General features: G+C 46.6%; 1 protein-coding gene across 1 annotated transcript in view; it reads right to left on the bottom strand.

Moving 5' to 3' along the window:
• Window positions 1-26,060, bottom strand: part of LOC307100248 (uncharacterized protein) — a gene marked incomplete at its 3' end in the record, with an annotated part of 127,214 nt that overhangs the window by 12,567 nt on the left and 88,587 nt on the right. Inside the window, exon 9 of the mRNA XM_079772636.1 lies at window positions 16,913-16,977. Within this exon, the coding sequence (XP_079628762.1) occupies window positions 16,913-16,977 (65 nt within the window). The remainder of the gene's footprint in view (window positions 1-16,912; window positions 16,978-26,060) is intronic.

Genomic DNA, 26,060 nt, shown 5'->3' with positions numbered 1-26,060 from the left:
GCAACTTGCTGTCCAACACTAATCTGTCTAAAAGCCTTCTGCTGTTCCTTCCCCTAAGGAAGGTGACCCTGCCTGAAGCAATCCCCTCTTTTCCTTTGCTAATAACCTCTCAAAGCCACTTCCTTTCTGCCTATTGTAAACGCCTTCCACTTTGAACAGCTCCTCTGAGATTCTATTTGCCAGATGGGATGCGGCCCAATTGTTGAATAGGGAATCAAGCCAATAAGACCTTCCAATTTATAAAGCTGAATTTGTTTTTAACCGTTTGAAAAGAAACACAAAACAAATAGCTGATAAAGATGATGTGACTCAGAAGGAAAGTTGGTTAGGATTCCGTGGAGAGACTGGAAATGCAGGCATTGGCTGCAGAGCTAGGCCTGGGGGACAGGGGGTGGACTTGAGAGCCTGCTCCACAAACATCAAAACCCAGGAGAAAGCGGGATCCTTCTGGGGAGAAAGGAGGGACAGGGGGCCCCACAGACCACAGCTCCTCCCAGGCACGAACCGCGGAGACCGAGTCACCATTGTCCCCACTGACCCTCCACGCGGTCACCGCACCAACTGCGGAGCCGGGGATGTGGGTGCAGAGCTGCCCAGACTCGCTCCGCGGCCGAAGGCCCTGCCGCGGGGACAAACCGGACCCCGGGTCCCGGCTGGGCCCACACTGCGAGCCCGAGGGGCCTGCGGTTTCAGCGGAGCCCCCGGGCGCCTGGGGTCCGCAGGCCCCGGACCTGACCGAGGAGAGACGGTCCCGCCCCGGCGGCTCCACCCGCCCCTCCTCCCCGTCTCCGCGCCCGGCCGCACACTCACCATTTCTGGTTTCCTGGGCCCCCTGAGTCCCGCCTGCGGCTCCCACCACCTTACAGACCGCAGCTCCACAGATGAGGACAGAAGAAGGGAGAGAGATCCCAGGGAACTTCAGGGCGGTAGCAGAGCGTAGCCCCACCCACCTGCTCCTCAAATAGCCCCAACCACCCACCCCCACCGCAGCCCCACCCACCGGCCCCACAGCTGCTCCACCCACCTGGCGCCCAGCTCAGATGGCAGACACTTCGCACCACATGCTGCCTAGAGTCTGAGGTGCGCAGGCCTGAGCCCAAAGCAGCCAGATCTCCTGTCCAGGGACCTTTGCACTGAGAGGCAGGGCTGAGAGTCCCCAGGGAACAGTGGTCCTTCCTTGCAAACACACACTGAAAAGGCACCTAATGAATCTGGCTCCATTTTGATCTTTGTTGACAACTGGAGTCTGACGTGTGCATTTGCCAAAAAGGTGCCCAGGCTCAGGGACCAGGGATGCCTTAGGGTGGTGTCCTTCCAGAACTACAGCCAGATTCCCAGAAACAGCATTGAGACCAGAAACAAGCCATCATGTCCAGCGGGAAAAGTGACTTCTGCGTATTTAGAATGGTTACCTTTAGAAAATGTTTTTCACATGAAAATATGTGTTCCTGCTGGTGATTCAACCACCCTCCTCTGAGGTCATGAGCCACCCCTTACTTGTGGTTATCTTGTGGGCAGTTCCACAGACCCACGCAGAGCAAGGAGATGGGCCAGGTACAGAGGTCACCAGGGTGGAGAGCCCAGGTGTCCAGCAATGGGCAGTCAATTGTAGGGTGGGACCTTGTACCCAGGGTGACTTTTCCTCCTCTAGCTCCAGTCCCGGATAAGCAACAAAATGCCAGAGCTGACATCAGGACCAGCTGCATTGAATAATGACCCCCTGCCCTGGGTCCGGCCAATCCATCAGTGGAGGCCACATCCCTGAATGGACACACCTGGAAAGCTACAGAATATTCCATTCACAACTTCCCCTGGGACCTCCCCTGAAATCTCCACCCTAAAACCTTCAGGAAGGAGGACCCAGTGCGCTCTCCCTCCCTGGAGCACACCTGTACCTTTCCCTTCCCTTCCATCTCCTCCCCAGGCAGGTTACCATTAGCTTGCACTCCCAATCTCCACTGGCCCTTCCGTTACCTCCTTAACTCCTTTCCTAAGCCCATTTCTTCTAAGAATTACTTCTCACACCTCTGTAATTTACGCAGTAAATGTTCTCTTACACTTTGGGTCTTGCTCTGAATTCTTACCCAGCCAGAACCAAGTACCCAGGTTGCTGAACCCAAGTACCCAGGTTGCGGAACCCACGTTTGGTCTGAGCCCAGTCAGACACCTGGTGCCATTCCTGTTGTCTACCACAGTTACACTGTTTAATCCAGCAATAATGAGATGCATCATAAAACTGGGTTTCATCTGTCAATATAAGAATCATTCAAACCTCACCAGAATTTTTGTGAGTTTATTATCAGGAAGCAAAATGTCAATGGATTGAGATATTGTTCTGGAGAATAGCAGTTTTGTACCTTATCTATCCTATGTAATAAAAGAGAAACATGCAAATTGACCTTACCTCTGCTATGCCCACCAGCCAATCAGAACGAGTATGCAAATTAACCCAACAAAGATGGCGGCAGCTACAGAACTGGAGCAAGCAGGAGGCTTGGGTTGCCCCCAACAATTGGAGGAAGCCAAACTTCCTGCTCGGCTCAAGGCTACAAAGTTTCAATTATAGAAGATAAATAAATCCCAGATAGCTGCTTCCAGGTGGCTCTGGCCTCTGCTCAAGGAGCTGAAAAAAAGTAGGGGCTGGGATGCCCTAGCTGGTTTGGATCAGTGGATAGAGCGTTGGCCTGTGGACTGAAGGGTCCCGGTTCGATTCCAGCCAGGGGCACATGCCTGGGTTGCAGGCTCGATCCCCAGTAGGGGGCGTGCAGGAGGCAGCTGATCAATGATTCTCTCTCATCATTGATGTTTCTATCTCTCCCTCTCCCTTTCTCTCTAAAATCAATAAAATATATTTTAAAAATGGCTATGATTAAAAAAAAAAAAAAAGTAGGGGCTGGGAGCTTGGGTCGCTCGGGGGCATGGCCAGCCTGCAAACAGCCATCAGCCCCTCACCCAGGCTGGCCATGCCCCCACACCTGGGACCCTCAACCCATGGGGGCGTGGCTGGCCTGCAAGCCACCACAGGCCCCTCGCCCAGGCCTCCCCATGCCCCAAGGGAACCTCAACCCTGATCCAGGACACCCTCAGGGCAAACCAGCCGGCCCCACCTGTGCACCAGGCCTCTATCTATACTAATAAAAGGGTAATATGCTAATTAGACTGGGAGACCTTCCAGGAGACCTTCTGGACGTTCTTCTGGTCAAAGCCATGGTGGCGGGGCTGAGATAGAGGCAGTTAGAGGCCAAGAGGGGAGGGCAGTTGTGGGTGATCAGGCTGGTGGGGGGCGGGGCCATTGGGGGTAAGCAGACCAGCAGGGGGGCCAGTTGGGGGTGAGCAGGCCATCAGTAGAGGTCAGTTGGAGGTGATCAGGACAGCGGGGGGGGGCAGGTTGGAGTGAGCAGGACAGCAGGGGACAGGTGGGGGTGAGCAGGCAAGTGGGGAGGGAAGGTGGGGGCAAGCAGGCCAGCAGAGGGGGCAGTTGGGAGTGAGCAGGCTGGGAGGAGAGGCAGTTGGGGGCAAGTACACTGGTACGGGGGGCAGTTGTGGGTTATCAGGCTGTCAGGGAGGTCAAGGGGGGGCGAGCAGACTGGCAGGCAGAGTGGTTAGGGGCAATCAGGCAGGCAGGCAGGCAGGTGAACGGTTAGGAGCCAGCAGTCCCGGATTGCGAGAGGGATGTCTGACTGCCAGTTTAGGCCCGATCCCTGTAAACTGGCAGTAGGACATCCTTCAAGGGGTCCCAGATTGGAGAGGGTGACGGCTGGGCTAAGGAACCCCCCCCCCTGCACGAATTCGTGAACCAGGCCATTAGTAATAATAATAAAAGTGTAATATGCTAATAAGACCAGATGTCCTTCAGTAGGAAGCTGGGGCTGAGAGGGAAGCCCAGATCCTAGGTCCTGCAGGCAACCAGAGGGAAGCCCAGATCCCGGGTGCTGGGTGCAGAGGGAAGCTGGTGCAGGCAGCCGGGGAAAGGAAGGCCTACTCTTGCAGGAATTTCATGCATCAGTCCTCTAGTTTTATATATCACAATCAGAAGAGAAGATCCAAGTGGGTTACATGAAATCCATTGGTGATACATTAGGGGGTAAGAGGAGGTGGTTCCTGTAGTCTCCATCATGGCAAACACAAGGGCCGGAATAGACTTAGTGTTGCTGTATCCACCTGCACCATGGAAACCATGAGGTCTCCAGACTCACCCTACAAGATGATCTTTTCATCAAAGAGCTCCACTGAGAAGGCACAAGGAGTTCCTTGTATGTAAAGAGAGATTTTCCCCGTAGCCTTGGCATATGGCTCTAATGGAAAGAGTTACACATGGGTCAAGCAGCTGCTCTGTGGGAGGGTCACTGAGAAGATGCCACAGCTGGTCAACCAATGAGATATAACTGGGCAATCAGATTCCTTCCTCCCACCCCTGTCCTTGGGATATATGTTCTGCCCACTGATGGAGAACTAAGGGCCATTTCAAGGACGGAAGTTTGAGAGAAGAAGGTGTTGCTGACCCCATCTGACTGGGTGACCCAGTGAAGGCTTCTAGGTAAACTTTGAAGATTCTGGGGGGCAGTGTGGTGGTCTGCTGCTCTAATAGCCACCCAAGACCTCCCTGGAATGCAAGTTCCTTTGCTTATTAGAACGGCCACTTAAAAATCTGGAGTGGTCTGTCTCTTCCTTTGGTCTTTCCTTTTCCTTCATGTGTGGGAGCCAGTCTCAGTGTTCACTGGAGAACTCCCAAGTTGCACTCCAGCATCTCTTATATCTGAGTGAAAATAAGGAAGCAATGGATCCTTTTTGGGGTAGAAAGCATGACATACCTTTAAATGGCGGAAAGACAGATATTTGTTTGTACCTAAAAATATTTTTCCTTGTGGTCTGACTGAAATATAGACATGGTGTTTGAAGCAGTAGTGGAAGAATCAATGACAGCTTGTAACCTTGAGTATATATCATAACTAACAAACACCTGTCATATCTATACAGACCACTTGTAACTTTGAGTACATATCATATCTATGTAGACACCTGTAACCTTGAATGAACAAACACTTGGCAGAATATGGGAATTATTATCAGTATCAGTGTATCAGCCCCTTTAGATGGCTAGCTTGCAAAGTCAGATAGTCAAGTTTATCTTTTCTATTATTCAAGCCAAAAACAAAGTTATTTTACAGCCTAAAAAATAACAGAGTTGACCTACAGAATAAGAGACTAAGAATAACAGAGTAGTTCAAACAGCAGTTTTTCCAAAGGAGGGTCCACTATGCTTCAAAGGGACTTCCTTTAAAAAATAAATAAAAATACGAATAACAAAATGGTAATAACAACATTCCTATCAATAATTACTTTAAATGTAAATGTTTTGAATGCTCCTATCAAAAGGCATAGGATGGCTAAATGAATTTTTAAAAAAACATATATATGCTACCTACAAGAGACTCACTTGAGATTGAAAGAAACACACTACCTAAAAGTAAAGAGATGGAAAAGGATAGTAATACTTATATCAGACAAAATAGATTTTACCACAAGAGACCAAGAATGACATTTCATAATGATAAAGTGATCAATCCAACAACAAAAAATATAACCCTTGGAAACTTTTATGCAGCTAACATAGAAGCACCTAAATGCTATAGAAAGCGAGGAAGGGGGGGGGCGCATAAATTGAGATATTGACAGTAAGACAGTATTAGTAAGATACTTTACATTCCATTGAAATCAATGGATAAATCACCCAGACAGAAAGTAAACAGGGAAACAGAGGTCTTAAGTGACACAATAGATGCGATAGTTTTAATTGATTTACATAGAACATTTTACCCCAAAGCAACAGAGTATACATTCTTTTCACGGGCATATGGAACATTTTCCAGGACATACCACCTGTTGGGCCACAAAATAAGTCTTCATAAATTTACAAAATTTGAAATCATATCAAGAATGTTCACAAATGACAATGGGATAAAAGTAGAAATCAACTACAGGAAAAAAAACTGAAAACAACAAACACATGAAGGCTAAATAGTACTCTACTAAACAATGAACGGTTAACACAGAGATCAAGGGAAAAAATCAAAAGACACCTTAAGGCAAATGAAAATGAGAAGACAATGACCCCATATCTAGGGTATACAGCCAAAGCAGTTCTAATAGAAAAATTTATAGCACTATAGGCAAAGCTAATAAACAAGTAAATCTCAATTTAAAAATCTAACCTTACACCTAAAGAAACTAGAAAAATAACAACAAATTAAGCACAATTAAAGGACATAGTAAAGAAATGAGTAGCCCAGCCACTGTGACTCAATGTTTAAGCATCAATCCATATACCAAGAGGTCCCTGGTTCGATTCCCAATCAGGGCACATGCCAGGTTGCTGGGTCTTGAACCCAAGCGGGGGCATGCAGGAGGTAGCAGATCTATGTTTCTCCCTCTCTCTCTTCCCCTATCTCTTCCTCAATAAATCTTACTTTAAAAAATAAATGAGTGTCTTAGCCGGTTTGGCTCAGTGGATAGAGCGTCGGCGTGGGGACTGAAGGGTCCCAGGATTGATTCCGGTCAAGGGCACATACATGGGTTATGGGCTCGATCTGGAGCAGGGGGGTTGCAGGAGGCAGCCGGTCAATGATTCTCACTCATCATTGATGTTTCAATCTCTCCCTCTCCTTTCTTTCTAAAATCAATAAAAATATATTTTAAATAATAAATAAATAAATAAGGAACAATAAAAGAGGGTCTAAAAAAATATAAAAGGTCAATGAACCCTAGCCGGTTTTGCTCAGTTGGTAGACTGTCAGCCTGAGGACTAAAGGGTCCCAGGTAAGATTCTGAACAAGGGCACATGCCTAGGTTGCAGGCTTGATTCCCAGTAGGGGGCATGCAGGAGGCAGCCAATCAATGATTCTCTCTCATCATTGATGTTTCTTTTTTTTTTTTTAATAATAGTAATTCTTTGTTGTTGAAAGTATTACATGTGTCCCATTTTTTGCCTTGTTCTTTCAATCCTCACCTGAAGATATCTTTCCCATGATTTTTAGGGAGAGTGGAAGAGAGAGTGAAAGACAGAGAGAAATATCAATGAGAGAGAAACATATTAATTGGTTGCCTCCTGCACAAGCTCTGACCAGGGCCTGGGCCGGGGAGTAGCCTGTAACCAAGGTATTTGCCCCTGACCAGAATCGAACCCCGGACCCTTTGGTCCACAGTCCGATGCTCTATCCACTGAGCCCAACCAGCTAAGGCTCATCATTGATGTTTCTAGCTCTCTCTCCTTATCTGAAATCAATAAAAAAAATACTTTAAAAAAATAAAAGAAGAAGAAGAAAATATATTTTTTAAAAGATCAATGAAACCAAGAGCTAGGTTTTGGGGGAAAAACATACACAAAATTAATGAAATTTTAACTACGGTCATAAAAAAAAAGGTTAGGACCCAAATACATAAAATCAGAAATGAAAGAAGGTAAGTGTCAATGAAGCCGCAGAAATACAAAAAATTTTATAAGAAAATACCATGAATAATGATATGCCAACAAATTTGAAAATTAGAAAAAAAGGATAAATTCCAAGAAACATACAATCTTACAAGACTGAGTAAGAAGAAACATGAAATCTGAATAGACATATAATTACTAATAAAATTGAATCAGTAATCAAAAAGTCCCAACAGCCCTAACCGGTTTGGCTTAGTAGATAGAGCGTTGGCCTGCAGACTGAAGGGTCCCAGGTTCGATTCCGGTCAAGGGCATGTATCTTGGTTGCAGGCACATCCCCAGTAGGGAGTGTGTAGGAGGCAGCTGAATCTATGTTTCTCTCTCATTGATGCTTCTAACTCTCTATCCCTCTCCCTCTCCTTTCCTCTCTATAAAAAATCAATAAAATATATTTTTAAAAATAGTCCCAACAAACAAAAGCCCTGGACTGAATGGCTTCACAGGTAAAGTCACCAAATTTAAGAAAAGAATTAAGTCTTTTTTGGATGGGGCTCAGTGGATGGGGCATCGGCCTGCGTACTGAAGGGTCCCAGGTTCGATTCCGGTCAAGGGCATGTACCTTGGTTGCGGGCACATCCCCAGTGCGGGGCGTGCAGGAGGCAGCTGATCGATGTTTCTCTCCCATCAATGTTTCTAACTCTTGTCCCTCTCCCTTCCTCTCTGTGAAAAATCAATAAAATATATTTTAAAAAAATAAAAAAAGAATTAATACCTATCCTTCTCAAACTATTCCATAAAATTCAAGAGAATGGATGGATTGATCCCAAACTCCATTTATGAGGTCAGCATTAGCCTGATTGCAAAATAGGCCAATATCTCTAATGAACATAAATGCTAAAATTGTCAACAAAATAGTAACAAACCAATCCAGCAATATATTAAAAATATCATATATCATGGTCAACTGGGATTTATTCCCAGGTGCAAGATAGGTTCAATATTCTCAAATCAATCACCTGATACACCACATGAACAATAACCAAAAAAATCCCACAATCATCACAATGAATACAAAAAAAGCAATTGACAAAATTCAGCATTCATTTATGAATAAAATTAACAGCGAAGTGGGATTAGAGGGAATGTACATGAACCTAATGGGAGCCATATATAACAAACCTACGACAAATGAATTAATTATTTAAGTTCTTTGCAAAAGGGGAGATACAGTTTCCCTGCTGTGCTGCTGCCGGGTGGGGCCCGGGACCTGGGCTTCCAGGGCACAGGGCGGGAGAAGCAGGGAGGGTCAGGGGGGGGGGGGAGCAGGGTAGGGGAAGGCAGCAGGTGAGGGTCCACAGGTGGGACAGGCCCCAGGAATGGGTCTGGGACCTCTAAGTGCCTCTACCTTTGTCCCTGAGGCTGGGAACAGCCCCAACTCTGCTGGAGCCAGTGGTGGAGGCCCCGGTGGGGGAGGTCTAGGGCCCCTGGAAACTCGGACCAAAGAGGGGTGGCAAGAATGGGGTTGGTCCCCACAAACCGCCCAAGTCAAGCAGTTATTTTCTTATTCTTGTTTGAAAACATGGATGATGGTTTCAAAGCTACTTGGACCTAGCCTGTGCCTGCCGTAGCCAGAAAAGCAGACTCCGTCACTGCAGTGTGTTTACTGAACACTACCTGCTGGAGAAGGAAGAGCCCACTCCTTAGAGGAGCCTGATGGCTCTTACCAGTCTGGCCAACCTCCATATCCATCGCCCACATGAGAGAGGAGCACTTGCTGCAGCCTCTGCAGCCCTGAGAGATGCCTTCTTAGTGCAGTGGTTGTGCTCTAGCCTCTGGAACCAAAGGACCTGTCTGAATTCCAGCTCTGCCCCTGGCTGGGTGATGAGGTGGCTCTGAGACTGCACCTCACGACCCGCACAACAAGGAGCTTAATTGACCCAGGAGCCCAGCTGCGTGCTCTGAAGTGCAGCCCTGCACCTGTGCCAAGGCCTTGCTGCTTTCACAGCTCAGCGACCAAACATGACAGAGATGGTAAGGTAGGCCTGTTTCTGGGAGACACCATGTTAAGGTTGCCGCAGGAGGAACACATGAGGCCAAAGTGGTAAGGGATTATAAATTTACTAGAGGCCCGATGCATGAAATTCGTGCATGGCGGGAGGGGGTCCCCACAGCCCAGCCTGCACCCTCTCAATCCGGGACCCCTCGGGGGATGTCCGACTGCCGGTTTCGACCCGATCAGGCCGAAACCGGCAATCAGACATCCCCCTCACAATCTGGGACTGCTGGCTCCTAAATGCTCACCTGCACGCCTGCCTGATGGCCTCTAACTGCCCCCCCTGCCAGCCTGATCAACCCTGCCTCTGCCTGCAAGCCTGATTACCCCTAACTGCCCCCCTGCCAGCCCGGTTGCCCCCGACTGCCCCCCTGCTGGTCTGGTTGCCCCTCACTGCCCCCCTCTGCCAGCCTGGTCATCTCTCACTGCCCACCCCTGCCAACCAGGTCACCCTGAAATGCCCCCCCCCGCCTGCTTGGTTACCCCCAAATGCCCCCCCTGCCAGCCTGGTTGCCCGAAATTGCCCCCCTCTGCCAGCCTGGTTGCCCCCAACTGCACTCCCTGCTGGTCTGGTTGCTCCTCACTGCCCCCCTCTGCCAGCCTGGTCACCCCTCACTGCCCACCCTGTCGTCCAGGTTGCCCCACGCAGCCTACTGCTAGGTCATTTTGTTGCCCCTCACTAACCCTCTGCTGGCCAGGTTGCCCCAAGCAGCCTGTTTGGTCATCCGTTTGGTGGTTTTGGATGCGATGGTTGCTTAGCCTTAGATAGATAGATAGATAGATAGATAGATAGATAGATAGAGATAGAGATAGAGATAGAGATAGAGATAGAGATAGATATAGATATAGATATAGATATAGATATAGATATAGATATAGATATAGATATATAAATAGGCTAGAGGCCCAGTGCATGAAATTTGTGTACAGGGAGTGTGTCCCTCAGCCCAGCCTGCACCCTCTTCAATCTGGGACATCCCTCTCACAATCCAGGACTGCTGGCTCCCAACTGCTTACCTGCCTACCTTCCTGATTGCCCCTAATTGCTTCTGCCTGCCAGCCTGATCACCCCCTAACCACTCCCCTGACAGCCTCATTGATGCCTAACTGTTCCCCTGCAAGCCCGATAGCCCCTAACTGCCCTTCCCTGCCGACCTGGTTAACCCTAACTGCCCTCCCCTGCCAGCTTGGTTGCCCCCAACTGCCCTCCCCTGGAGGCCTGGTCCACCCCAACTACCCTCCCTTGCCAACCCTGTCACCTCTAACTGCCCTTCCCTGCCAGCCTCATCACCCCTAACTGCTCTTCCCTGCTAGTCTGGTCCCCCTCCAACTGCCCTCCCTGCAGGCCTGGGTCCCCCCAAATGTCCTCCCCTGAAGGCCTGGTCCCCCCCAACTGACCTACCCTGGGGGCCTGGCCCCCCAACTGCCCTCCCCTGCAGGCCTGTTCCCCCTCAACTGCTCTTCCCTGCAGGCCTTGGTCCCCCTCAACTGCCCTTCCCTGCACAACCGGTCTCCCCCAACTTTCTTCCACTGCCAGCCTGGTCACCCCTAACTGCCCTCCCCTGCAGGCTTGATCGCCCCCAACTGCCCTCCCTTGCAGGCCTGGTCCCTCCCAACTGCCCTCCCCTGCTGGCCATCTTGTGGTGGCCATCTTGTGTCCACATGGGGGCAGCTATATTTGACCACATGGGGCAGCCATCTTGTATGTTGGAGTGATGGTCAATTTGCATATTACTCTTTTATTAGATAGGATAAGATCATCTGGAGACCAAATGGGCTGAGCCCCCAAATGGCGCCAGCCCTAAAAGACGGGGAGTCAGAGGTTTTTAAAGGACTCCAGGTGGGCTTTTTTGGGTGGAGAATTCTCTGTGCAGTACAGATTCGGGGAAACTCTGGAGGGGAGAGATAATGGTCTTAGCAAGTGTAATGTAGTCTAAGCAAGTGGAAGGCCCAGTGTGACGTGGCCTAAAGGTCAGTAACCAAGGGAGAGGGTATTGATTCAATTATTTGATCAGACCTAACATTCCAGCCTTTTTGTTTTATGGAATAGGGAGGGAGGTCCTATCTTCCATTTTGACTTCCTGCTGAGGGGGGACGTCGAGATCACAGGGGAATAGACTTTGATAGGCGTTGGCTGGACGAGGGGTCACAGTAGCATGATTTCCCTGAGATACTGGTCAATGACTGGTCAATGATTCCCTCTCCTCTTCAACATATACCACCTTTCCCAGATCACCTTCATCCCAAATCCCAAGCTGCCCAAAAACGATAAAAAATTCCAAACTGATGAGTAGTTTGAAGGCTCAAAATGGTCCTGTTGAGTGACTTGGGAGGAAAAAGCTGGTCCTGGGGTTGCCACAGCCTCACTTGTCTGGTTTGGCTGCTTCTGGGCCTGGAGCTGAAATACAGCTGAGGCCTAAATGTTATCTTTAGGGAGGGAAAGCTCAGGGGACTAAGTTGCCTGACCAGTAATATGAAAGGGGAGGATAGGTTACCCTGTGGGTGAGGTTCTTGCTTTCCCAGTTTTGCCCCTTGCTGTGCATCCACAGCTTTCTGATAGGTCCTGAGACAAGATTTCAAAATAGGTAGAGCAGTGGTTAAGCTCCCTATGGCAGTTCCAGCCCCTTCTGGGATGCCGAGGGTTAGGAGGAGAGGGATTATCTGGGCTGCCCTTTTGTGTAGGATACGATGGGCTACAGACTGATTATTGGGGGCCACATTCACATTGGGTGAGAGATAGAGGAGAGTACAGGTTCCTGTGCAGTTGATCAGGAGGCAGATGTATGTGTGTGTTTTCCCCACAGAGGAAGAAAAATCCCTGATCATGGAGACAAGCTGAAAGGTATAGAGATAAGAGGTGGACTAAAGGATATGAGGTTCCTTTTCCCAGTTCTGAGTACCAAGCTGAGAGGGTAGTCACCAGGGCATTACCAATAAGGGGTGACAGGTGAGTGGTTGAGTCTATTGCAGTGAAAGTGGCAGGAATGCTAGAATGGGCTGTTATCCAATGAAAAAGGGAAAGGGAAGGAAAGAAGCAGTTAGAAGCCTGTGGCCTGGATGGTTGGATAAGAAGTAAAACAGTCCGGCTATAGGAAATAACCATTGGCTTCCAGGGAGACCTGGTAGTCAACCCACTGGGACCAATGGCCATTTGGTAGTTCTAGGTTAACTGTGGTGTTGCAAGCTGATGATGGGAGATGGCCTATTGTTATACTGCCTTGTAAAGCATATAGGGGCTTGGGCGATTAGTGGGGTGTGTGGAGTGATAGGACCTGTGACTGGGAAGGAGGAAGGAGCTACCTTAGTAAGAGATAGAATATAAGCACGGAAAAGAAGGGAGGCCTGATTTGCCTGGGCTGTAGGATAATTACCTAGAAGGGGGTCTGCCTTTTTGAGAAAGATAGTTTCCTTTTCCTTCTGATAAGCTAGAGTGATTTTTGCCTGATTCCATCTTTTGATTGGGATAGGGGTGGTGGTATACGCTGAAGAGGAGAGGGAAAGGCAGAGCCAGCAAACCCTGGCAAAGGTTGGATTGGTCTGGTTTAGGAGGGAATGGGTAAGTGTTCATTGGAGATGAGTGGAGATGATAAAGTTCCTTATAGGAGTAGGAGAGAAGGGTTGGAATAGGATGAGAAGGAGAGCTAATCCCCACTTCTAGGGCCAGGATTGTCCCAAGGAGGGGAAAGGGTATGTTTGGGACCTAGAAAGAAGGAAATCTCATCTCATAGGAATGGAAGTCCCCTTGTAGAGGGGTGTCCCATAGAAAGGCGAGAATCCTGATGCAAAGGGAGAGGGGCAATAGCTAGGACCTGTAGGATTTGTACTGGGAGAGGAGGTGGGCTTCCCGGGAAGTCAGGGTTGGTTGGGTCAGTACAGAGGGGGCACGTGCAGGGGTGCTCACTCATTTGTCCTCTTCCTTTGGGATGTTGGTAAGATGGAGTTTGCTGGGCCCCATCTGGTGGCTGTAATACTTAGGGGATGGAGGTGATCTGGGAAAGGAGGAACCATGGGGTATGCCCTGATAGTTTAACTGCAACTGGGGCAGTTAAGAGTACCTGATAACGGCTTTGCCATCAGGGCTGTAAATTACTGATGGATGGATTTCCTTTAGGAGGTCCCAGTCCCCTGGCTGTAGAAGAGCAGGGGGACTGTCTCCTGTAAAAGGTCGAGGGAGGACCTGATCAGCACGCTCTCTCAGTAATTGTCAGATGAGATTTAAAATGGGGACACAGCCCTAGCTTGTTTGGCTCAGTGGCTAGAGCTTTAGCCTGTGGACTGCATGGTCCCAGGTTCAATTTCGGTCAAGGGCACATGCCCGGGGTTGCTAGTTCAATCCCCAGTCGGGGGCCTGCAGGAGACAGCTGATCCATGATTCTCTTTCATCATTGATGTTTCTAGCTCTCTCTCCCCTCTCCCTTCCTCTCTGAAATCAATAAAAATATATTTTTAAAAAATGGGGACACAGTCTCCTAGGGGTCCCTGTGGAAGGGAAGTTTCCTAATGAGAAGGGTCTTTCATACATGAGTTCAAAGGGACTAAGAAAGGAGTGTGTGTGGGGCATTGACCTGAAGTACATAAAGGCTAGAGGTAGGAGAGTAGTTTAAGGTTCTTTAGTTTGGAGAGTTAATTTAGTTAGTTGTGACTTAATTAAGGAATTTGCCTGTTGTACCTTGCCTGAAGATTTGGGCTGGGTGGGAGGGGGGCGGGTGTGTAAGTTCCACTAGATGTTTAGAGTGGAGGAGTCCTGTTGAGTCATTGGAGATAGGAAAGCCGGCCCATTATCTGGTTGTAATGAGGTGGGTAGGCTGAATCTGGGAATGATATGCTGAATGAGAGTTGGAGTGACCTCGGAGGACTTTTCAGACCTAGTGAGGGGAATGCTTCTACCCAGCCTGAGATGTATCTAAGGTTAAGAGATATTTGTGTGTTTTTTTAATAGCAACCTGTGAGTGAAGTCAATCTGCCAGTCTGGTCCAGGGATTTGGCCCCTTGACTAATGAGTGGGGAAAGTAGGTCTAACTAACCTGTCCTTGGGGAGATACCGAGTAAAAAGTAGAACAGGTTTTGGTGATACCTTGCAGTAGGCTAGGACATGTGATGTGGGGTTTTAGGAGTTGTAAATGTATCCTATAGGTAGAGAATTGTAGATAGCCCATAAGGTATCAAGGGCCTATTCCTGGGGAAGGATATATTGTCCCTGAAATTTTAACCCTGAATATTCCTGAGGAGCCCCAAGATCTAGTAGAGACTGAGGTTCCTCTGGAGTGTATTAGGGTGTTAGATAGGGTATAGTTAAGAGTTGGGGAGATGGAGGCTTCCTCTGAGCCACTGCCTTGGCCTCCTGGTCTGCTTCGTAATTTCCCTGTATTACGGGATCATTCCCGACTTGGTGTCCTTTACGTGTGTATGACTTTTTAAAAATATTTTTTATTGATTTTTTACAGAGAGGAAGGGAGAGAGATACAGAGTTAGAAACATCCATGAGAGAGAAACATAGATCAGCTGCCTCCTGCACACCCACTACTGTGGATGTGCCCACAACCTGGTACATGCCCTTGACCAGAAGCGAACCTGGGACCCTTCAGTCTGCAGGCTGACACTCGATCCACTTAGCAAAACCAGTTAGGGCTGCAGTGTATGACTTTTAAGAAGGCTAGAAAAGGGGAGAGAAGTGCCTGAATACCAAGCAGGAAGACCTGTTGAGGTTTCAATGATAGTGTCAAGGACTGTGAATGAGCGGTGGAAATAAAGAAAGTCTAGGCTCAGTTATAAGGACTTAAGCAACAGGAGAGAGCCTGCTGGAACTGCTTTAGCTTCCTAGGAGAGAAGGGGTCCCTTGGGACATCAAGGGTGATCAAGTTCTGGCTCACTGGACAACACAAAACTTCTACCCATTCCCAAGTAACCAGCTATAGCAAAAAAAAGTAAGCAACCAGCATTTACATTTAAGAACACACTTTAGGGGACCCTTTCCCCCTCCCCACGTGGGAGTCTATGCTGTGAGATTCTTTCCCTCTCCCCACGCGCGAGTCTGTACTTGTTCTTCAATAAATTTCCACCTTTGCTATACCACCAAAAAAAAAAAAAAACAACAAAAAAAACAACAACAAACACACTTTAAATACAGTCTTACTGTCAAGAAAATAAATATTTATCAAAGTACAAGAGACCTTCTGTAATAAAAAGTAAGAGCAGTGAATTAAAGCTTATCTAGCAATGAATGTTTCAGCATTTTATGCTATTTAAAAATATTTAGATGTTTGTCATTTAGCCCAGCAATGCTTCAAAGTCTTTAAGTTACCGAAGACTTTGGAAAATTATGCATAGGCATATGAGGCTGGAGAAAAGGCTGGTGTGTGGTGAGGGGAGGGAGCAGGCTCAGCAGCTGTTTCCAGGCCTCTAGCCGCTTGGATTTAAAACTGCCACATTTTTCCTTAGAGATAACGTGCTAAGGTTTGGGTGATAATGAGTTCAGCTTCTGATAGAAGCAGGACTGTTAACTAAGTGCAGTTTTGCAGTAAAGAAAAAAGGGGGTGGTGTTGTGAGAAGGTGCTGAGGTGAGAGCAGTTTTCAGAGCATTTAAGGGGGTGAGAATGCTGGCCTTGCGATCTAATGGCTCAGTGAAGGATCCCTTCGCTGCATCATTAGAGGGGATTTGTGAGATGAGTAAAGTTGGGAACCAGAGGGGAGAGTTCCCAACCAGCCCAAGAAAGGAGAATATTTCTTATCTAGAGGAGGGGACAGTCATGGAGGAGATAAGACGTTTAGGGTCCACAGTAATGACTCGGCTTTGTGGGGTGAGAGTGAAACTGAGGTAGGTGACTGTTGTTAGGGATACTGGGCTTTATGGGGGGATGCCAGGTAGCCCTGGTTGGGCACTGAACTACGATGAGAAAAGAATCAATAAAGGGGGTCTTTACTAAGATGCAGTGTAGAGTGAGGTGGCTATGGCTGTGAGATTAGTCTGTCAACCCCGATAATAGAGACTGAGGCAGGGACAAGTGGCCCCAGTGTCAATTAAAAGGAGATTGGCTTACCTGCTGCCACAATCCTTCCTGAGGCTGTGTCCTGGTGATGTAAGTCTGTGGGGCCTTGTCAGGGCTTGGGCAGCTTCAGTGTTCAGTGGCCAGTCCCAGGAGGTATGGGATCCCCATACTGGATCCAGAGGGTGGACTTGCTGAGGTCCAACCTGGTGGGGCCAGACTACAGTCTCATTTCCAATGGCCTTCCCTTTTGCACATTGGGGTCTAGGGTTTGAGCAGGACTTGGTGCAGTGCCCTCCCTTGTTGCATTTGAATCATGGGCCCGGAGTAGTTTTAGGCCCTGGCTTACCCTCCGTTGGAGGACCGGCATTTTGTTTGGGGTTCATGAGAGTGGTGGCTAGGAGCTCAAAGGCCTCCTTCTGGGCCTCAGCCTTGGCTTGATCTCACCTGTTTTTGGATTTGCGTCTCCTCGTCTCTATTATTAAAGCCCTTAATGGTCAGGTTAACGAGGTCTTTTGGAGGGATTTATGGACCTGTGTCTATTTTTCGAAATTTGTGGCGTATGTTGGGGGCTCATTGGGATATAAAATGGGTGTTCAGAAGAAGGGATCCCTCTGGGGAGGTGGAGTATAAGGTGGTAAATATCTGTAAGGCCTCCATGAGGCGGTAGAGGAAGACAGCTGGGGTTTTCGTCAGGGCGCTGAGTGATTTTATCAAGTTTGTCAAATTCCTTAGTAAAGGTGGTCAGGTCAGTGGAAAAAGACCTGAGATGCCTCTCAATCTGTGTGGTGTCATACATGGACAATGGCATGTGTACCCAGATAATACCCTCAGTTCCTCCTACTCCCTCAGCGGTAGAATGGACATGGGACTAGAAGAAGCTGTGAGGAGGGTGATCTTTGGGTGGCCTGAGAGCCTGTGTTAGGTGGGAAAAGGGTGTTTTTGTTCTTGGGATTTGGGATCTCGGGGGCCAGGGGAAAATTGGTTGTTGGTTAGGAGGGTCTGGGTTTCTGGGAATCTGCCGGGGCTGACTAGCAGACCCAGAGTGACAGAGGTATGATTACTGTGACACAGGATTGCTGTGAAAGGGAGGACTAAGGACTGCCTGGCTACAGGAACCAGACAGCCTAGACCGCCTGCCTCTTCAGGCTTTTATTGTAACAGCAATATGACATAAAGTTTATCTTTTAGATAGTCAGGAGGGTAAGTAATCTTGGGAGGACACATGTGTCTACAGTGACCTTTAAGCAAGGACACCTAAAGGTTAAGCATAGATTCCATTAAAACATCTAGAGGATTACACTTGTCTGGAAAAGTCAAGGCAGGGAATGCTGCCTCTGGTAAGGTCCCCCTGACCTTTCGGAGATTCCCCACAGGAATCTACTGTAGGTGATGGAGGGGATGTGTAAGGGGGTGAAGGTCGGTGGTCTGCTGGGTCCAAAGTAGATTCAGAATCAGAAGTCTTAGGGGTATGATGTTTTGTGTGAAGGAGAAGAATCTGATGGGTAGAGCAGGAATGACAGAGAGTGTGGAGACTGGAGGTGAAAAGGCCTGGGCGTAGGAAACCTCTGACCATTTTCCACTGGGGTGACAGCAATTTTCTAAATTGTGCAACGTGTTAAAATGGAAAGGGATGTCTCACTGTTTTGATTTCTATTTCCTTGGTGACGAATGATGTCCAGCATTTCTTCATATGCTCTTGACCATTTGCATATCTTCTTTGGCAAAATGGATACACAGATACTTTAGGATATTTAGATTTATTTCATTTTGAATAATTAGATTGTGCCTGAGCTGGTTTGGCTCGGTGGACAGAGCGTCACCTGCAATCTGTGTATGTCCCAGCCTTCTATTCTACTTCTAGTCTGAGAATTAGAACTGCTCATCAGTTTGGAATTTTTAAGTAATTGCTATCTTGTTTTTCATACCATGGCAAAATAGCATATACCCAGGAGTACCACACTGGGTTCCAAATAGTGTTGATGGTGTCCTTTCAACCATAACTCATTAATTTGATGATCTGTTTCTGTTCACTAAATGTTTCTTAAAAAGGGGGGCAGCCTAGGGACCTTGAACCACAGACAGGTCACCTTGGTGACCCAAGAAAAGAGTGGAAGCTGTTGCAAGATTATGGGAGGAGGTGTGGCTCATTTCTGACTCTTCAAGTACAGGGGGCGTGGCTCCAACAAGGGGACAGGGCACCACCTCCCTCACCTGTGCACTCCAGGGAAGGGGAAATCACTAGCATTTTGAGCCCCTTAGTGAGGTGTGGTGCTGCACTGCATTCTGGGAGACAAGTGAGGTGAGAGTGACCCCAGGGGTGCTGAGATGTCATTTGCCACCAGCCAAGGAGATGGAATCCTGTAGTGTTATTCCACAGAAGGCACCAACTTCGGTGGGTGGGCTGCGCTGTGAAGGCCCAGTGTGGTCAGCACATGCACTTGTGAAAACACAGGGGAGTGTGCACAGGACTCGGGGAAGGCTCTTTAGGGACCGGTAGGCTCCTGGGGGACTCCTAGAGGCTAGGAAAAGGCAGGGCATCCCCTTTGACATTGCTGGAGGATTGGAGACTGTTGTGAAATGTGCTTCCTGGCACAGGGGGGTTATGGTTTCAGGGGCGTGTTCTTCATGACATGGGCTCTGGGGTCTGTCCCTGCTTCACCTCAGTCACTGGGGCTACATTTTGCCAACTCTGATTCTTTCCACTTAGGAAAAAGGATGAATATTAAACTAAAGGGACCACCTGTGTTTATTTTTACATTAGATTTGGCTATTTCCACCTAACTGATCCCATAGCAGAAAATTGACAAAGTGATATAAGTGTTGCATTTAAACGTTTCCCAGAGAGCAGGCACAGAGTTGGCTTGAGATGGGAAATGTAAGGATTGGAAGAGTCTTGAGGCCTGTGGAGACCTGCCCTGGGAAGACATGAGGCTGATGCCCAAGGATTAGGTTAGGACATTCCCAGGCTGACCTCCCTTGTGCAGACCAGTTAGATTCCCCATTTCAGATCATAGCATTTCCTGAACAGGACTCGAGAACCCTGGTGTCACCTCAAAGGTGGGGACCAGGAGCCCTATCCCTGTCTCAGCAGGTGTGTGAATGAGGGCAGAGGTTGCCTGAAAGGGTGTTTCCTAAAGTCAAACTCAGTATCAAGAACGTCCTGTTGTGGCCTGTGTTCTTCTCCAGACCTCTCAGTTCTTCATCAGAAGAACGCCAAGGTGGTGGAAGGAAGTGTTACACATGTAGAACAAGCTTACCATTTTTGTTGTTTCATATTGTTTTTAATATTTGCACATACTGTTTCAAGAGCAGTTATGAGTTTTCACGAATGCAGTTACACCACCATCAAGACGGAAAACACTTCATCAACACAAAGGAACACAGTCCTCCAACCCTGGACCTTTTCTGCAATGTCATGCAGTGAATCACCATGTTGTCTTTAAAGTCCTATTTAGAAACTTTGACACTGCGTTTGCAATGGTACAAAATTATACAAGTCTAGCAGCATTCTTCTGAGTTCAAGTTTTTGACTTTGGACAATACGGCACACATCAGGACTTCAAAATGGAGATTCTACTATTATGAGTTATGTAAATTGGGACAGGATTTTTGCTTGCCTTTCTTCATTTGCATGGTGGGAGGAATGATGGGAGGAGGGGGTCATAGGAGATACCAATGATTATCTATACTAATAAACAGCTATATGCTAATGGTCAGGACACCATAACGGGTAATGACCAGGTCATTAGTATATTAGCTGGGGCGTTGCTCCGGAGACGGGGCGGGAGTGGGGAGGCGCCCGGAGGAGGCAGGACCATCACGTGCCAGGGAGGGCAGGGGTGAGAGCCCATAACGCCTCCCCCTCACCAGTCCTTCGCCAACCACTGCTCACACTCTGAGTGCCCCATGGCCCACCTGCCAGGGGAAGAAGCACAGCGCAGCAGGCAGGAGGCTTCCACGCTCTTCTCCAGTGCCATGAAGGTGCGGAGCTGCTGCATTGCTCTGGAGATGGGACGGAAGCAGGGAGGCGCCCAGAGAAGGCGGGACTAGCCTGAGGCTACTGGAGGGACCCAGGGCAGGGCTTGAAGTGGCCAGAAGGTATGGGGGCTGGGCCAGGCATGCTGCAGCTCTGTGTGGACAGGTTTGGGTGTCCAGGCAGGGCTGCAGGTGGGTGGGCAGGGCCATGTGAATTCACGTGCTAGGCTCCTAGCAAAATCACAAAATATCTACACCGCTAAGAAAACACTGAAAGGAGAAGAGGGACCAAGTCTGGACATCCTTGGTTCTTCAAAGAAATAAAAGCAACACCTTTCTCCCCCCGCCCCCCCCCACCCCATGTTTCATAACATCTCCTGGAAGTGTAAACATGGAAACGATCCCTGAAAACAGCAAAAATGAGCAGGACGGCTTGGTACCTTCTGCTGAAACAAAAACCCCAGGCTACTCTTGTTATCAAAGGCACAGAAAGTGTCCCACTTCCATGATATCAAATGTACCTGCTTTGCTGATACTCTGTCTGCAGTTCACCTCAATTTTTCCAGAGAACATTGTCCTCTAAACATCAATGGATTCCTGGTGTTTTAACCAGAAAACCACCTTGAACTTGCACAGGAATCACTCTACTTACAGAAAACCCATGACAGGTACAACTGTGCAGATGACCAGAACTTTCTTCAACTGGGAGGAACTCAAAAGTTTCAAAAGGTACACACACAAATAGTGTCACTCCGTTTGAATAGCGGCAAAATGATATGCCATTTCAGAAGTGACTTTCAAATTATTTCCATTGGTTTTAAATAGAAACACCATGGCCTAAAGCAGTGAGAAGTCCCTCATGTCACATACCCATGTCCATATTCTTAATCAAGTAGCACATGCTCTGAAACTTAGAACCACGTCTACAGCTTTCTGGAAACCCATTGCTGTGAATCCCAGGAAGGCAGAACTTTGGGGATGTTTGTCCATTGTTTAAATCCACACTCTAGCAGATCCACAAGACTTTAAGAAGTATTACATGGGAGGAAAGATGATCAATGATGACACTCCCATTTACTGAGGCCCCTACCCTCCATAATGAAGATATATAATCCATCCCAGTTAACAATTATCTCACCTGTCAGTGTTTGCGCTTACTTTCAACTTATTTTCTTTTCTTTTAAAAGTATCTCTTTTTTTGTGTTTCTAGATGGACAGTGAGACAGAAACATCAATGAGAATGAACATACATCAGGTGCCTCCAGCACACAGCTCACTGGGGATTGAGCCCCCAACCTGGGCATGTGCCCTGTCCATCAATCAAACCATGACCTCCTGGTTTATGGGCTGATGCTCAACTACAGAGCCACACTCACCTGGCAACAACTTCATTTTCTAAGACAGCAAAGCTTTATTTAACCATCATCTCCTTTCCCACAAAAACATAAGCACCAACAATACAAGAAAATTTTTCTTTCATGCCTGTATATCATGACTTGGACAGGTATGCTAAATTGGGCATGTTTTCCATGTAAATTGCCTGGCACATACAGAACATTGACATTATCATCATGATCATACTTTCACATTGGCCAGGTAACTCAGTTGATTGAAGAGTTGGCCCAATATGCCAGGCTTGTGGGTTCATTCACAGGTCATACACTAGAAGCAGCCAATCCTATCTAATAAGCGTAATATGCAAATTGACCATCACTCCAACAGAAAAGATGGCTGCCGCATGTGGTTAAAGATGGCTGCCCCCAGGTGGACACAAGATGGCCAGCAGGGGAGGGACCAGGCCTGCAAGGGAGGGCAGTTAGGGGTGACCAGGCTGGCAGAGGAGGGAAGTTGGGGGCAACCAGGCCTGCAGGGAAGGGCAGTTGGGGAGGACCCAGGCCTGCAGGGGAGAGCAGTTGAGGTGACCAGGCCTGCAGGGGAGGGCAGTTAGGGGTAATCAGGCTGGCAGAGGAGTAGTTAGAGGGTGATCAGGCTGGCAGGCAGAAGCGGTTAGGGGCAATCAGGAAGGCAGGCAGGCGAGCAGTTGGGAGCCAACAGTCCTGGATTGTGAGAGGGATCCCAGATTGGAGAGCATGCAGGCTGGGCTGAGGGACACACTCCCCAACCCCCTGTGCACGAATTTCATGCACCGGGTCTCTAGTGATTACATAAACAGATAGATGTTTCTCTCTTTCAGTCTCTCAAATCACCTTTTTTTAAAAGGTGGGGGGGGGGGGAAAGTGAAATTCTGTCAGCAAGAACAGCTTCTTGAAAGAGAGACCCTAACTTTGTTTTCTTGCTAGGTTTGTGTTCTTTGACAATATTCCTAAATTTATAAACCTCAGTTGACTCATAAAGGAGTTAACAAGTTACATATCTTGTTAAGAAGTATGTGCTTTTATATTAAGATATACGTAATATATATACTTAACTGAGGTACTTTTTGGAAATGTGCTCAATACAGCAAAGTAAATATTTTAGTATTTAGGTAACAAGAAAGGCAAACACTATTTGACAACTGGTTGCTGGCCTTGTACTCCCTGTTGAAAAGAAAATGTCACACGTCCATCATCACACAGAGCTACACCATGACCACAATGAATCAACACAAAAGCAAAGGCATTCATATCTGCACATGTGATCAAGAAGAAAAGGTTTTAAAGGAATAAAAATAACAAATATTGCTTTTCTCACGACTATGATTTGGGCTTCTTACAATTTTGGTTTAGCATTAATTTTTCTGCTTTCTGAAGAAAAATGATTTTTATTATGCAAGATAGAATGAAGTTCATTTCCACCCAGAATTCAATGCAGAAAAATGTATTGCTTCCTTGAATGGAAATCAAATTGTCTATCACAAGGCACAATATAACAAAAAATTCTTTGAAGGCTGCTGCTACTGTTACATCTCAGGCATTTATGGTTTTTGATCATGCTTATTATTTCAATTCATTCCATCTCATTTCTCTTTTACTACAGATGTGAATGTGTTGGTTTTTGGTTGTAGGGGACTAAAAAATACATGACTAAAGCTTTAATACTTTGAACAAATAAGAAACTAGTCTGTGCTAAGCACTGTAAGTATACACATAAGAAAAAAATATGTTTTCCCTGAGGAAACCATGTTGGAATTTGTACACACATGATACTTGTGACTCAGAATGTATAATGATTAAATGGAACAAAATGACAAATTGATCTGAAAATACATAATTACTATGGGATAATTAAAATACATCCTTAGGAAACACCATAAGATGTCTTAGCATAAATGTTTGGGAAACAGTTAATATTTCATTAAAAATTGCGGAAGCATTGTCCTAGATGGTTTGGCTCGGTGGATAGAGCGTAAGCCTGTGAACTGAAGGATCCTGGGTTGATTCTGGTCAAGGGTACATGCCTGTGTTCCAGACTTGATTCCCAGTGAGGGTGTGTGGGAGGCAGCTGATCAATGATTCTCATCATTGATATTTCTATCTCTCTCTCCCTCTCCCTTGCTCTCTGAAATCAATAAAAAAAATATTTAAAAAAAAAGTATAGATGCATTTATTAGGGAAAAATGCACATAACTTTAATCACATACAACCAAAGATAACTGAAAACCTTGAGATATTAGGCTCAGTTCTGAGTGAAAGCACACATCAGAGTCTGCCTGAAATGAGGAAAGTGCCGATTCTCACATGGAAGGACTGGCTCAGAGCCCTCACTGCAGAGGGTGGTACAAGAACAAACTGTCATGGGGCTCCTTGGCACTGCACCATTGCAGCTGTCACAGTGGGATCTGAATCACAGACAGTAGTAGTATCAACAGGACAAGATGATTACTAGTCAAATTAGACCTCATGCAAATGCAATCTAGAGAACAGTGTGTACGCTTCTGAAAACAGTCTCAACCATGACAGTCTATATTGTTGCCTGGTGGACACCTATGGGTTTGCAGGAAAAGCCAACTTACGTTAGATTTTAAATGTTGAATTCTGAACAACTGTAAGCTTACTTACACCTGACATCAAGGGAAATGAAGCAGTGGTTGGCTGTTTTGAGGAAAGTCTTGGCTGGCAGGGCAAAGATTGAGAAAAACAAACTAAAATATTCTCTTCTTAATGTCAACTCCATAACACAATTCCCAGCCAAAAGCAACACACACACACACATGAAAACAACACACAGGTGTACTCTACAGTGAACAGTAAGTATGTATGAATATATGACAATACTTATTGACTGAAATAGTGAATTTCAAGTGCTATTGAAAAATTAAAAAGAATATATATGTATGTGTGTAGGGCCTATTGATTCAATACCTGTCAGGGAACATGGCAAGACAACCCATCAATGTTTCTCTCTCACATTGATGTTTCCCTCTACTTCTCTCTGCCTTCCTCACTCTAAAGCATCAATTTAAAGAAACGAACAAAAATAAGAATGAGTACTAATAATGACCAAATATGTCAAAAGTTTATAGAACTTCTTTAATGCTATGAGTTTTGGGGAGTATATGACTTAATTTGCAACAGGCTTACATGTACCAGTTAATTACACTAACAAGATTTCCTACCAGTGCAGTTTTCAAGCTACTCTGAAAGTATTTGTTAAATTTTAAAGTTTTTTTTTTTTAGTTGTCAATTATACAGCGTACATTCTCACATGGTATTGTAGGGATATTAGGAAAGATGAAGTTTTTCCTACCTTTTTACATTCAATACAACTATCCACTTTGTTTTTTCATGACCTTTCCAAGGAAAAGGGACAGCTGAAGGTTTTCCCTCCTTCTCTGTATGTATACGCTATTTCTCCAGGTGCATTCTCACATGTCCAAGAAAGGCTCTCCCACATTCCTTATGTTCATACACTTATTCTTGGGTGTGAGTCCCTTCATGATTTTGTAAAGAACTAGGATGGCCAAAGGCTATTCTACCATTTTTACATGACAGGGCTTCTGTTCAGTGAGTTCTTTCATCCTTTCAATAAACTGGAAGAAATGAATGCTTTCTAACACGTTTACGTTTCTAGGTTCCATCCCCAATATGGATAATCATACATGATGGCACAGCTGAGCAATAAATGAAGGCTCTTCGCTATTCTTTACATCAACAGTGTTTATCAATAGATTTTGTTTTCACATGTCTGTAAAAACCAGTTGGGAAGCTGAAGGCTTTACCACAGTCCTTAAATTGATATGGTTTCTCTCCACTATGACAATTTTTCCCAGTATGTGTTCTTCCATGTGTTCTAAGAGACTTGGAGAAATGGGAAGTTTTACCAAATTCTTTACATTCTTAGAGCTTTTCTCCACTGTGTGTGTTTTCATGTCTGGGAGCATGCAGGAGGCAAACAATTGATGTGTTTCTCTCACATCAATAATGCTGTCTATCCTTCTCTCTGATTTCCACTCTCTCAATGGAAAAATATCCTTAGGTGAGGATATATATTAAAAAAAAAAAAAAAAAGAATTAGGACGGTCAAAGGCTTTTCTACAATCTTTACATAATAGGGCTTATTCTTAGTGTGAGTTCTTTTATTCATTATGATTTCTCTCCACAATGAGTGTTTTTGTGGATTTGAAGGGAACTGGGATGAATAAAGGCTTTCTCCCATTACTTACATTCATAGGATTTTT

Source organism: Cnephaeus nilssonii (genome assembly GCF_951640355.1).
Source record: "Cnephaeus nilssonii genome assembly, chromosome: 5".
Classification (NCBI taxonomy): Eukaryota; Metazoa; Chordata; class Mammalia; order Chiroptera; family Vespertilionidae; genus Cnephaeus; species Cnephaeus nilssonii.
The sequence above is the reverse complement of the archived record's forward strand: the minus strand, read 5'-3'. Positions and strand labels throughout refer to the sequence as shown.